Source organism: Nothobranchius furzeri, chromosome 1 (genome assembly GCF_043380555.1).
Source record: "Nothobranchius furzeri strain GRZ-AD chromosome 1, NfurGRZ-RIMD1, whole genome shotgun sequence".
Lineage (NCBI taxonomy): Eukaryota > Metazoa > Chordata > Actinopteri > Cyprinodontiformes > Nothobranchiidae > Nothobranchius > Nothobranchius furzeri.
In genome coordinates, this window is record NC_091741.1 from 101,566,512 (window position 1) to 101,579,873 (window position 13,362).

A 13,362-nucleotide genomic window follows, 5' to 3' on the forward strand; every position below is an offset into this window, starting at 1 on the left:
CACCTTTTTTGCCTTCAATGATTATTGTTGAATTATACTGCCTCTGGGTTCCAGCCCTGCTGTTTCTCTTGTTTACAACCAGCTCCTGGCATCACTTTATTTTTGCACCTCCCCTCCTGCTCCACCTCTGCTGTTGTCTGGGTTATTTGTTCCTCTCACCTATTTTAGGAATGATTTCCACTTTCCAAAACGGCACCAGGAACAAACAGATGAACTTCTGTAGCGTTGGAAAGGTTTTCTTTGGTATAAAAGCAGCGTCACTGTCATTACTGTAAAAATTAAAAGTTATGAAGATAATATCGTTTCATTCAGTAACAAGTAACAGATGCTATTTCTCACTTTTATCGCACCGATCTTTGTCATTTGAAAGACTGATGGGAAAAAATATGATTCATGTTTAAACTCTTGGGATTTACCCCTGTAACATCAGAAAGTAGTAGGTTTCTAATGCTTTAATAAAGGTGATGTGTCAACAACAGCGTCTTCATTGTCTAAATATAGTGCCCACAATGTTTATCTGGTGCCCACAGCTGTTTTCGCTCTCACTTTTTTTCATGAAGCGTGGCTATAAGAGGTGGTGTGTGAGTGCGGGACAGCAGCAGAGCTCCAGTTTGGTATCATCATCATCACCACCAGCAGCAGCAGCAGCAGCAGCAGCAGCAGCAGCAGCAGCAGGGGAAAATGGCTGGACATATGTTCTCCAGTCTTTTGCTACTCTGGTCTGTCAGCCACGAGCCTTTAATAACAGGAGGGACATATTTTGCTGCTGAGGTAAGCCCAGGTTCAACACAAAGCAAGGCCTTAAAGGTGAGTTATTTAGTCACCGTGTTGGGAGGTATTACTGGCATCTTCTCACATTTTTACGTGATTTATATTCCTCTGATTTCAAGAAGCAGTCCTGGAGCAAACAAAACCTCTTCACCGTCCCTGCGGATTTGGATGTGACGCTCAGAAGTCTCGATCTGTCAAATAACTTCATCAGGCAGTTGCCCACGCTTGCTTTGCCAGACTTGGAGCAGCTGGACCTGAGCAGCAATCGGCTGGATCTCATCTCTGAGGGGGCGTTTCAGGACCTGGCCCGACTCAAAAACTTGAATTTGTCCAGAAATCAACTGAACATCAACCTTGGCAGCAACAGCAAAGCCCTCGGATCGCTCGGCAGGCTGAAGAGTTTGGACGTGTCAAAGAACGGCTTGAGTAATGACGCGGCAGAACTCTTTCTCAAAAACAAGCCTACTCTTGATCATCTTAAGATGACGGGTAACGCTTTAATAAGGCTTTCACACAGCTTGTTCAGAGAGAGTGGAAGTCTAAAAACCATTACCGTCGACGATAATCTGATATCAGAGATAGCAGAGGGGACATTCGAGCCCCTCAAACAATTAGAAACACTTAACTTGGCGATGAATAATCTGGCACATATATGTGATTTTAAATTGAGTCAGCTCAAATACTTAAATCTCAGCAGGAATTCTGTGGAGTTTTTCGTCACTCGTGAAGATTATCAGTTGTACAGTCTGGAAATTCTTGATCTGAGCTACAACAAACTTCTATACTTCCCAATAGTTCCCAAAATGAACCAACTGAAGTACCTCCACCTGCAAAATAATGCTCTGGGAGGTTATGTCAACTCAGAGGCTGCTATGGTTTCTGAGATCAATGCTCTTTACAATGAAATTGTGAAAAATAGGAGGGCTATCAAAAATTCTTTACACGCTAACTGGAGGCTGATGCCACTGGTTTACATCGACCTGAGCTTCAACCACTTCACTTTTTTCCCTCTTGAGACTTTGAACCTGCTTTCGTCTGTAGAGACCCTTCACTTTAGCAACAACTGTCTTCAAAACATACACTGGAATATTCGAAATTATAATGACTCCAGACATGCTCGTCAGCTGTTTTTCCACTCCTTAAAGCACCTCAACCTGCAGAGCAATGGTCTTGTGTACATTTCCCCACGCTTTATCAAAGCGCTCACGCAAATAGAAACACTGAATCTGCAGGACAATTCAGTGCAACCTTGTGCTGAAAATTTCAGTCGGCAGCAAATTAGCCTCAAAGCACCGTGTGCTGCGTTTGGGCAGATGACAACTCTTAAACACCTCAACCTGAGGGAAAATGGCATAAAATTAGTTACGCAGAACTCACTTCAGAGAAACTCTTTAACTTACCTCAACCTCAGAGGAAATCGACACCTTGTGATGCACGAGAGGGCACTGGAAGGTGTGCAATCGACTCTACAGACTTTGATTATTAGCGAGACAAACATGAGCGACCTGACCTTACCCTGTTTGACAGCATTAACCGAGCTGAACATGTCGAACAACAACCTCTACCGGATGCCCAGCAGTTTAAGTTGCTCCCCTTTAAAAGCAATCGACATAAGAAACAACAAATTTAAGACTTTAAATCATTCGTTGATTCAGCATTTATCCAAGAATCTCGCTGTGATGTTTATCAGTGGGAACCAGTTCGACTGCTGCAACAGTGAGTGGATGAGCATCTTAAAGGAGACCCACCTTCCAGACATCAACGAGACCGAATGCTTTACACACAAGAGAAACTTTCTGGTGGCGGAATATCTGAAAAGCCCTTCGCTTTACTGTTTGTTACACAGCGAGGCACAGGGAGTTCATTTTGGACAGATGATCATAATTGTTTTCTTTTTAAGTTTATTATTGACGGGGCTCATCGTGTTCAGCAGGAAGTTCTGTTGCACACAAGGATCTTTGTGTGACATCTAAAACAAACTTTTGCACAGTTTATACAAGTTTCATATGGGTTACATTTAAAGTAAGTAAACTACATGCCCTTGGTGAGAAATCGGAGAACAAACCAGAGTTCCCGCAGACAACTCCGGGGAATTTCACTCTTATCAACAGAAAAATTGCTTGACATCCGTAAAGAAACACATTTCCTTCTGATAACATGCGGTGAGAACACCTTGTACCATTTGGATCATAATTTCGGCTCTCACCTTTCAAACTTTCTTTAAAAGATAAATATTCCGGACATCCATTCTCCCATGTTGCTTGGTTGTGATGCATGCTAAATCTGAAAAACTAAAAAAAATACCTTCTGCTATGTCTTGTGAAACACTTGTTTGCAGATAAAACGGTACCCCTAACTTATTTTAGTCATATGAATCCTTATGCAGCAATTACTTAATCAAAAAAAAAATATATATTAAAAAAACTTATATTAGTTTCTATACGACCCTATCTGACTGAATATATCTCCTAAAATAGCAAACGTTCTTTTGTTTTTACAAGACACATTTTCATGCAAAGCACCACATCCATCTGAGTTTTGTAATACACGAGGATTAGACTGTGGGAGATGTTATTCTGCTACATAATAAAAATCCTGGGTTGATGACCACAATGTGTTGGCAGTCCTCATTTATGAATCTAAATTCCTCGGTTTAATACTTACAAAATAAATCACTGAGGTTGGAACTGGAATCGCTTCCATTATTCGGAAATCCCTGCTTTCAAATGAGCAACTGCAGTGCCACTGAACCAGAAAACACACGCAGCGAGGTTACTGCCACTTGTAACTAAGTAGTCACATTAATCCAACTGAACTTGGATCAACTGTGAAGCAATGACTTAATGATATACTTAACCCTATGAAATTTAGTGAGACTAAACTTTATACTTGAGATGTGTTGGTGCCCATAATAGAGCCATTCCAGTGGCGCCACAGGCATCCGGACCGCCGGAGTACTTATCAGCCGGTTCTTGAGCCACATCACAAAATCAAATGTGTTTACCGGCTCAACCTGAAAGCTTTCTATATCAAGTAGCAGCTTAGCAAGTTCAAGCAAGGGCGTCTGAACGAAAAGAACACTGTGTTGGTGTTAGGTGTGAAACCAGAGGAATGCAAGCATCCATTTATGTTCATTATTCTCGGTAGTAAATGCTAGCTGGCAATTCCACATCAGCAGCAGCTTGTTCAGTAGCACATAGTATAAAGTGCTGGTAACATTTATTTGTTCCATCTGAGCATCATAATATATACGAGACAATTCTCAGAGATACTAAACCGCCAAGTGTGAAGCAGCCAGGATGAGGATCAACACCAGAGCTGCCATATCTCACGTGTCATCTTCACACGCCCTCGCGCCACACCTATGACTTTTACGCTGAAAAAGCAACACACACACACACACACACACACACACACACACACACACACACACACACACACACACACACAGTGAGGTCCTGCTCCTCTACTTCAAGAGGAGCCAGCTGAGGTGGTTTGGGCATTAGGTTAAAATGCCTCCTGGACAGCTCCAAGGCTAAGTGTTTCAGATCCTGTTGTGAAAACGCTTCCTGGTTAGACTGGGTCACGTTTTCCAGGCTGGCCACGCCTTGAAGTCCTACCGGTGAAGGAGCTGCTACGCCTGCGACCCTAACCCTAATCTGGATTAACAGATAGATATGAACAAACTACTCAAGTAAATTTATTATTGTCATTAGCACTGCAAAGCTGTAGAAATGTTAAAGACCAAGTTCACTGAGAAAATTTTTTTACCTTTTATTTATTTATTTTTTAATCTGATCAGTCACTCTGAGTTTCACATGCAGGCTAAAGTGAAAATAGTCTCCTACCCCTATTTTCTGCATTAGCTGCTGATAGAAAATAGAAGGGGAATTACTCAGATTAGAAAAGCCTGACAGACCTACATCAAACTGTCACTTAGGGACAGCAGTAGCTCAGGAGGTAGAGCAGGTTGTCCAGTAATTAGAAGGTTGCAGGCTCAATCCCGTGTCCGACCAGTGAATTCTGCTGTTGTGTCCTTGGGCAAGACACGCCAGTGCTCTGCAGCCTCGCCTCTGTCAGTGCGCCCCAGGGCAGTTGTGGCTACATCCTAGGCCATCCCCACCAGGGTGAGAATGTGTGTGTGAATGGGTGAATGACTGATTGTGTTGTGAAGCACCTTGGGGGGTTGTAGAACCCTAAGAAGGTGCTATACAAATACAGGCCATTTACTATTCAGACACTCCTCTTGGCTGGCGACGGGGAAGGCTGTAGTTAATTTAGCATCCAGAAAAGAGTAGAGTGTGTCTCGACTAGTAGAAGCTAACTATTAGCATTAGCAACTCCATCACACAGCAAAACTCCTTCGGGCTTGTTATTTGTGAAAAAGAAGCATCAACATTGCAAAGACAACAAAGTCCATGGTCCAGTCATGTTGCTGTTATCCAATTAGCAGCGATGTGTCTGAATATCAGGGAATACTCAAAAACCTGCCATGTTCTATTTCGTCTAGTCTTAGCCCTTAAGCTAGCTGCTATTGGAAGGATGATCTCCGCATCAGCCAATCATGAAGAGCTTAAATGTACGCCCACCAATAGTGGGCCCCCTCGTGGTATATAACCGCAGTGACCCCACTGCTCACCCCCTTTTTCTCTTCATGCCAAGCTTGAGAGCTTTATTAAAGAGCAAATATTATCTCAAAAGAGCAAATTATCCGAAGACGACTTACCAGCCATGTCCAGCGACACCAGACCCTGCCCGACCTGCCAGACGGGCTCCATTTCCAGCGGCGACCTGCACGCTAAGTGTGAGGTCTGTCTCGGAGCTCACCACGCTGGCCTGGCCTTGACCCCCGCAGGCCTCGTGCCCGTTCTGTGCCGCTCTGCCCGTGGCGGAGAAGATTCGCCGGGTCGAGTACTTCACTCCCGCCGCCGACGAAGAATTTCCGGTGGCTGACTCCTACCCGCTGGACAAGGCTTTGGTTTTCTTCGACGCCGGTCAGGAGCCGGCTGGCTTCAACCGGCTGGATGACGTCACTGACAGCGAAAACTACGATGAGGCGGCGTCCCTCCTAGACATAACGGAGGTCGACGAGCTTCGCTCAGCGGGTCCTTCTGCCCCAGTGGCTTCTCGCTCCTCCCTGCCAGCAGTAAGAGCACTGCTCCAGGAGCTGCCCGCCATCATTTCTGCGTCAGCAGCCCGCAAGGGGCTAGCTGTGCCAGAACCGGCCCTGCCTGAAGCGGATGATTTGGCGGGAATTTTCGGGGCAACTCAGACACGCTGTCCAGACCCTGTCTGGCCGCGCTTCCCCGCTGCTATGAGCTGCTGGTCTGCCGCCTTCTCCGAGCCTGCCAAGCTCAAGGCGCCAGTCTCCACATATGCGCCCATCACCAAGGTCGAGGGGTTTTCCGACCAAGGCTGGCCGTCCGTTCCTCCACTAGAGCCGGATTTGGCCTCGCTGTTCGGCGCCAAGAACCACCTCGCTGGCCCGCGAGCTGTTCCCGCTTCAAAACATGACCAGCTGCTGACGCGGCTCACCGACCGCGCACATCAGTGTGCCTTTCAGACCGGCGCTGCAGGGAATAACATCGCCCTTCTTGCCTTCGGCGTCTCCAAGATGATGGAGGAGCTGGAAGCTCCCGAGGAGTCGAAAGCCGTCATAACTAAGACTGCTGATGCCATCCTCAATCTGTGTGCTGCTGTGCTCACCGGTTCTGCTCGCATCGCTGCCTGGCAGACCCTCATCCAGCGAGCGATCTGGCTGAAGGCCCTGCCCTCCATTCCGGAACATCTGCAAAGGGAGATGCTGGATGGCCCCATCACCACCGATGTTCTGTTTGGTCCCCATCTTAGGGGCGTCATTGAGAGGGCTCAGAAGACGGCCGAACTATCGGCTACGGTGCGAGACCTGGTCCACCCTCGGTCAGCCTCGCACTCCGGCCGTTCAGCCAGAGGATGGGACGAACGGCGCGGAAGCTTCAGACGTCCAGCTGCACCGCCCGCTCCACGGAGCCGGCCTCCCGCTTCGGCTCCACATCAGCGGGACCAGCGAGATGGCGGACAACGGTTCCGGCGGGGCCAGCAGACGGCGTCTTGGCAGTCCCAGGTGCAGGAGCCTCGCCGAAAGCAGCCACGGAAGTGACTCTTTGGGGGGAATGTGTGTGTTACTGATTGTTCTGATGTTGTTGGTTTTGAAATAAAACCCAAAAAACGTCACTCAAAGAGCTCAATCCTACAGTCCTCCGCAGAATCCTCTGCCGAGTTTTCACACATGTTCCCCACACCAAGCACTGCTGCACGCACACATGTTCCTGCAGGTAGTCATAATACACGGCCAGCCGTAAGGGTGCGCTCCATTTGCGCTCTGGCCCCAGCATCCGGCCAGGCCCAACTCGTCCCGCTCTCCCCACGCCGTTGGGTGGGGCGGGATGTCATGTCGCTGTCTCGACCACGCGCGGCGGCACAGTGCGCGGCTCCATCCGCTAGCACTCTGTCGCCCCCGTGCACAGGCCCGGCTCCCACTCGTCCTTCACTCTCGGACTCCACGCTCCGCGGTGTGGACCAGCCTGTTCCAGCTGTTTCGCACTTGCCCTTTCGAGCGCAGCCCTCCATGGGTCGCCCCCAGTTCTCTGGTACGGGCGACGGCGGTAAGGGCGCATGCACAACCCTCAGACGTTGTTCACGTGACCGCGCACACGCGTCCATTGTCGGAACGCACGCACGTGTGGCGCCGCCTTTGCATCATGAGCAAATGGATTTCGGACACCATTCATTGCGGTCACACACTTCATTTTCAGGCCACTCCACCTCCCTTCAATGGGATCGTGGAGACGACGTTCACATCGCAAGTACAGTCTCAGGCGCTAGAGCTGGAGCTGCGGGAACTTCTGTCCAAAGACGCTATTTCCCGAGTCCCTCGCGGACAAGAACTCTCGGGTTTCTACTCCCGCTACTTCGTAGTACCGAAGAAGTCGGGAGGAATGAGGCCGATTCTCGACCTGTCCCTGTTCAACTGCTCCATAGCAGTAATGCATTTCCGCATGTTAACGATGAGACAAGTCCTGGAATATGTGCGCCCCGGGGATTGGTTCACGTCAATTGACCTGAAAGACGCATACTTCCACATACCAGTAGTTCCAAACCACCGGAAGTTTCTGCGTTTTTCGTTCAAGGGAGTTCAATATCAGTTCAATCGCCTCCCTTTCGGCTACTCGCTAGCCCCGCGCACTTTCTCCAAATGTCTGGAGACCGCGCTGCAGCCACTGCGCACGGAGGGAATGAGGGTCTTATTTTACCTGGACGATCTTCTCCTGTGCGCTCGGTCCGAGGACGAGGCGTCACAGCAAACCAGGAGGTTGACAGAGCATCTGTCAACCCTAGGGTTTTCTATAAACTGGGAAAAGAGCTCCATCCTTCCATCCCAGTCGATTGTGTATCTCGGGGTGGAGTTGGACGCCTCCCTAATGAGAGCACGTTTGTCGCCTGCAAGAGCGGCAGATCTCTCCACGGTGATCTCCCGTGTTCAACCCCGCAAGATCGTGAGAGCCCGGTTAGTCATGAAACTCCTGGGCATGATGTCCGCAGCCCATTCAGTAGTGGCGCTAGGTTTGCTGCGCACGAGGCGCTTGCAACGCTGGTTCGTCCGCCTCCGGGTACACCCAATACGTCAGAAGAGACGTATGTTGAGGATTCCCCCTTCAGTGGGCGGGGACCTCGCTCACTGGGGGAACCCCTGCATCCTCTCACGCGGGGTTCCCATCGGACGTCCTGCGTCACACGTATCTGTGTTTACGGATGCGTCACTGTCGGGGTGGGGGGGCACGTGCTTGTCCCATACAGTGGCAGATCGCTGGCCCTCCCACACGCACGAGCACATAAATGTGTTGGAGCTTATGACAGTGAAGAATGTGATCAGACACTTCGCTGCCCTTCTCGAGGGCCGTCATGTCGAAGTTCACACAGACAACCGGGTAGCGGCAGCCTACATAAATCGCCAAGGGGGAGTTCGATCCCTCCCACTGTTGCGTGTCGCCACAGATTTACTGTGTTGGACACATGTCCACCTGCTGTCCATCAGAGCCATCTACATTCCGGGGGTACTGAATGTAGTGGCAGACATCCTGTCGAGAGGGGGACCCCGCGACTCCGACTGGCGTCTACATCCTGCACTGATATCACAGATCTGGATCAGGTTCGGGGAACCGTCTGTGGATCTGTTCGCGGCTCGCGAAAACGCTCAGTGTCGCCTGTGGTTTTCCCTGAGTCCCCGGGACGGACCCCCGCTCGGGGCGGACGCCTTCTCACACCAGCCCTGGCCTCGAACGCTCCTTTACGCGTTTCCACCAGTCCCTCTGATTCCCCGTCTCCTGGACCGAATTCGGTCGGAACATCTCTCGGTGATTCTGGTGGCTCCCAGGCGCGTGTCCGCGTCATGGTTTCCGGACCTGCAAGCGCTAGTGTCCGGCTCCCCGTGGAGGCTCCCGTGGAGGGCGGACGCCCTTCTCCAGGCGGATGGGATAATCAAACATCCTCCGGAAATAGGCCAACGGCTGTGGGTCTGGCCGCTGAGCGGTCACGCTTAGAGGCTTCTGGGCTGCCGCATGATGTGGTGGCCACGATTCAGAGTGCGCGGGCGCCCTCTACCATTGCCTCTTACGCTGCTAAATGGGCAGCGTTCCAGAACTGGTGCGCAGAACGGAATGTTCAAGCGCTCTCCTGCCAGCTGGCGGATGTTCTATCGTTTTTGCAGATACTGATGGACAGGGGCCTCGCATTCAGCACTGTTAAGACATATGCTGCAGCTATCTCATCATGTCATCAGGGTTTTGGAGATAGATCTGTTTTCAATCATCCCCTCACAAAACGTTTTCTAAAAGGTGTCAGAAGGAACAGACCTGTGTCCCGCCCGCTTTTTCCCCAATGGGATCTAACGGTGGTTCTGCACGGCTTATCTGAAGCTCCATTTGAACCCTTGGACCAGGTCTCACTCAAGTTCCTGTCGCTTAAAACTGCATTGCTGCTGGCGCTAGCATCAGTTAAGAGAGTGTGTGACCTAACCGCCCTCTCAGTGGCTCCCGCATGCCTCAGGATCCGGGAGGATGGCGGGTCTGCTGTTTTATGCCCCAACCCAGCCTTTGTGCCCAAAAGAATTAATGCTTCCTTCAAATCCAGGTCAATTTCATTGGCTGGACTTTTTCCTCCTCCCCATAATTCTGAGGAGGAGGCGGCTTCTCACCTTCTCTGCCCGGTGCGCGCGCTTGCACGATATGTGTCACGCACTTCAGGGATTCGTCGCTCACAAAACCTGTTTGTGCACTACAGGGAGTCTTCCCTTGGTCAGGCGCTGTCGGCCCAGCGCCTTTCACGCTGGCTGTGTGACGCCATTTCCCTCGCTTACACATCATCAGGGCGGGATCCCCCTGAGGCACTCAGGGCTCACTCGGCCAGAGGGATTTCCTCTTCGATGGCGCTCCTCAGTGGTGTGTCAATGGAAGACATTTGTCAGGCTGCTTCATGGGCTTCACCCTGTTCCTTTACTCGTTATTATTTACAAGATGTGTCTTCAGGTTCCATCACTCGTTCAGTGCTTGGACCCCAGCAGGCTAAATGAATGCTTATGGCACCTCATTGGCCTTGCTGAGATGGATTTTATCCTCTTGTGGATGATGTTTTTTAGTGGGGGCCCCTCTCTTATCGTGCCTGCCTCAGTCTTTAGGCCTGGTCTGAGGCTGAACGTCCCCCACTAGAGGAGATTTGATTGGGTGTGTCCATTGGTTGTGTTAACCAGTGGGGCGTAAACCCATCCAGCTGCGCTTTATTCCAATAGCAGCTAGCTTAAGGGCTAAGACTAGACGAAATAGAACGTTGGTTACGTATTGTAACCCCAGATTCTATGAGTCTAGTCGCAGCCCTTAAGCCACTGGCCCCACTGGTTATGATGGGAATAAGAGCCATTGGAGGTGAGCAGTGGGGTCACTGCGGTTATATACCACGAGGGGGCCCACTATTGGTGGGCGTACATTTAAGCTCTTCATGATTGGCTGATGCGGAGATCATCCTTCCAATAGCAGCTAGCTTAAGGGCTGCGACTAGACTCATAGAATCTGGGGTTACAATACGTAACCAACGTTCTACTGCCTCTGGCTCATTCCCACTTATTGAAACAGGAGCACCACAGCCTTTCCCACAGAGATCGACTCACAAGAACCTTAAGCCAGTTTCACATCTGGGTCAGCACAGTTGGGGCTAGGCAACATTGGTTCAGGCTCGTATGGGCAGGTTTTGTTCATGTGGACTTCTCAGAAGTGTGGAAATCCCTAAGCTGAATGTGGAAATCCCTGAGTACTTGGACAAAAGATGTGCAGAAAAGTCTGTGTTGTTCTCCTTAAAAAGTTAAACAAAGGCAGGCATGAGCTGTGTTGATTTTGGAGACTAATATGCTCCCTGTTCTCTCGCTTATACTCTTGTCCTCATAACGTGTCCTCCAGAAGCTAACAGGGACTGTGAGCTGTGGTGCTCACGGCCGTTCATCTCTGCTCTCTCCTCTCTCTTCCCACTGAGCAGCAGTCTGCCACCACGCTGGAGTGAGAGCTCCCTATTGCAGATGGAGACGTTTACTCCACAGCATCCAGAATGATAATTAATTGCGCTTGTGGGAAGCCACCACTGGCTGATTCTACTCGACAATCGGAGGCAGTAGGATTGAATTTCAGCGGGCCTATCAGTCTGTAGTGTCAGCTAGGTCACAGTCAGACCACCGAGGAAGAGGTCTGAAAAAATGAGCCACCTCAGAACGGAAAATGCACCTATTACCCAGTTTGAATGCAACATTTTACATCTGACACTGCTCTCCCAGTCATCCAAATGGAGTAAATTATGGCACACTTTGACAGACCCAAAGACTGGAACTAGATGGATGTGAGTAATGCTACTGATGAAGCAGGCCTTAAACAGGAATTTCTGACAAATGAACAGTTTATCTGTTTTGATAATACCCATGAATAAGGATGAGGGCCACTGAAAATAGGTTCTATCTTGTAAAGGTCCACCTTATTAGCTTAGCTGATTTTTTCACAGCCTTTATTTCATTCAAGTACACACACACACACACGCGCACACACACACACACACACACCCACACACACACACACACACACACACACACACACACACACACACACACACACACACACACACACACACACACACAAATAAACAATTAAGAATGAAAAGGAACAGAAAAAAGACAAAATCTCTTGTTAATCTCTGCCCCATTTAAAATATTTTTAAATAAATAAATAAAATAATATCAATAGCTTCCAATATTTGAAAGTTTTTGGAAAAAAAATGTAATTTGTTAACTTGCCCAACACTCTTTAGGCCATTAATTCAATACGTAGGTTAAATTAAATGCTGAATGTTATACTTTATTTTAATTAATTTAGATTTTACCTGATTTATTTCTACATACTGTTGTCCATTATTTAAATAATTTGCCAGCCAACTTAGAGCCACTTTCTATCTTTGTTGTTGTTTAATAACTTTGTGGGATATTCCTTCTTGCTTTTTCTTATTATTTTGATTCATTTATTTTCATATAACTTATATTTAAGTTCTGCTTTTGCATTTTTTTCCTTTAGGAAATCTGCATACAGTACCCTTTTCTTTTACATGCATTTATAACACCCTTTGTGATCCAAGGTTTTCTTCCATCATCCATGATTATTTTTCTCGTCACTAGAGGGCGGTGTTTTTCAAAAATGCTTTGATCGGAGTTATAAAAGCTTGATAGGCTACATTAACGTTTTCCACATGGACGTTTCTCCATTCATGGCTCTTAAGCTAGTCTTTGAGAGACTGGATTGCCCTGCGCACCACAAGGTTCATCATGTCTGGTGACCTTCATTCCAAATGCAAGGTCTGCCTGAACACCAAACACGCTAGCCTTGCGTTGACCCCGCAGGCCTTCTGTTCCTTTCGTGCCCTCTTTCCGATGGAAGAGAAGGCCCATAGGGTGGACTCCTTCACAGATGCTGCTGAGACCTCTGCTGCTGTTGAGACAATTTTTTCTAAACCTTGGCTGATGATCTTTGCCCCAAGTTACAGGTCAGATGACTCGAACCTGGCAAGGCAGTCTGGTGTGGAATCATCTAGCCAAGCGAGAGCGCTCTTCGAGGCCCTCGTGGGAGAACACGTTTGTCCCATTCGGTGGGCGGCCGCTGGCACCCCCTCACTCAGGCACGCATAAACGTGCTAGAATTAATGACAGTACAGAAGATGGCTCTGCACTTTGCACCCCCTGCTCGAAGGTCGTCATGTGATGGTGCGTTTAGGCTCACTGCTGAAGGTAGCCTGAGAGCTACTGTGCTGGGCCCACACGAGCCTTCTGTCAGTCAGAGCCATTTACATTCTGGAAATGCTGAATGTGGGGGAGGACGTCATGTCCAGAGGAGGACCACACCACCCAGAGCAGAGTCTCCATCCTGATCTCATCACTCAGATCTAGGACAAGTTCGGGAAAGCAGCTGTGGATCTGTTTGCATCTCGCAAGTATGCACAATGCAGGCTCTGGTTTTCCCTGAAAACGCAAGACCA

At 48.9% G+C, this 13,362-nt stretch overlaps 1 protein-coding gene across 2 annotated transcripts; it reads left to right on the plus strand.

The window, feature by feature from the left end:
- The first annotated feature begins 603 nt into the window (after positions 1-603).
- Positions 604-3,384, plus strand: LOC107395741 (transforming growth factor beta activator LRRC33). 2 transcript variants are annotated; one of them, XM_070552713.1, is made up of 2 exons: positions 604-807; positions 894-3,384. In XM_070552713.1, the coding sequence occupies exons 1-2, from the start codon at positions 682-684 to the stop codon at positions 2,742-2,744; spliced, it is 1,977 nt and encodes a 658-aa protein (XP_070408814.1). In that variant the 5' UTR covers positions 604-681; the 3' UTR covers positions 2,745-3,384. The 2 variants fall into 2 exon arrangements, with proteins under 2 accessions (XP_070408814.1, XP_070408817.1); XM_070552716.1 differs by having other exon boundaries at positions 660-807; positions 891-3,384.
- The last annotated feature ends 9,978 nt before the right edge of the window (positions 3,385-13,362 follow it).

Coding starts and splice junctions, on each gene's coding strand:
- LOC107395741 (XM_070552716.1), top strand. CDS start 682: ATGGCTGGACATATGTTCTCCAGTCTTTTGCTACTCTGGTCTGTCAGC. Junction 808..890: donor CACAAAGCAAGGCCTTAAAG/GTGAGTTATTTA, acceptor TCTGATTTCAAG/AAGCAGTCCTGGAGCAAACA.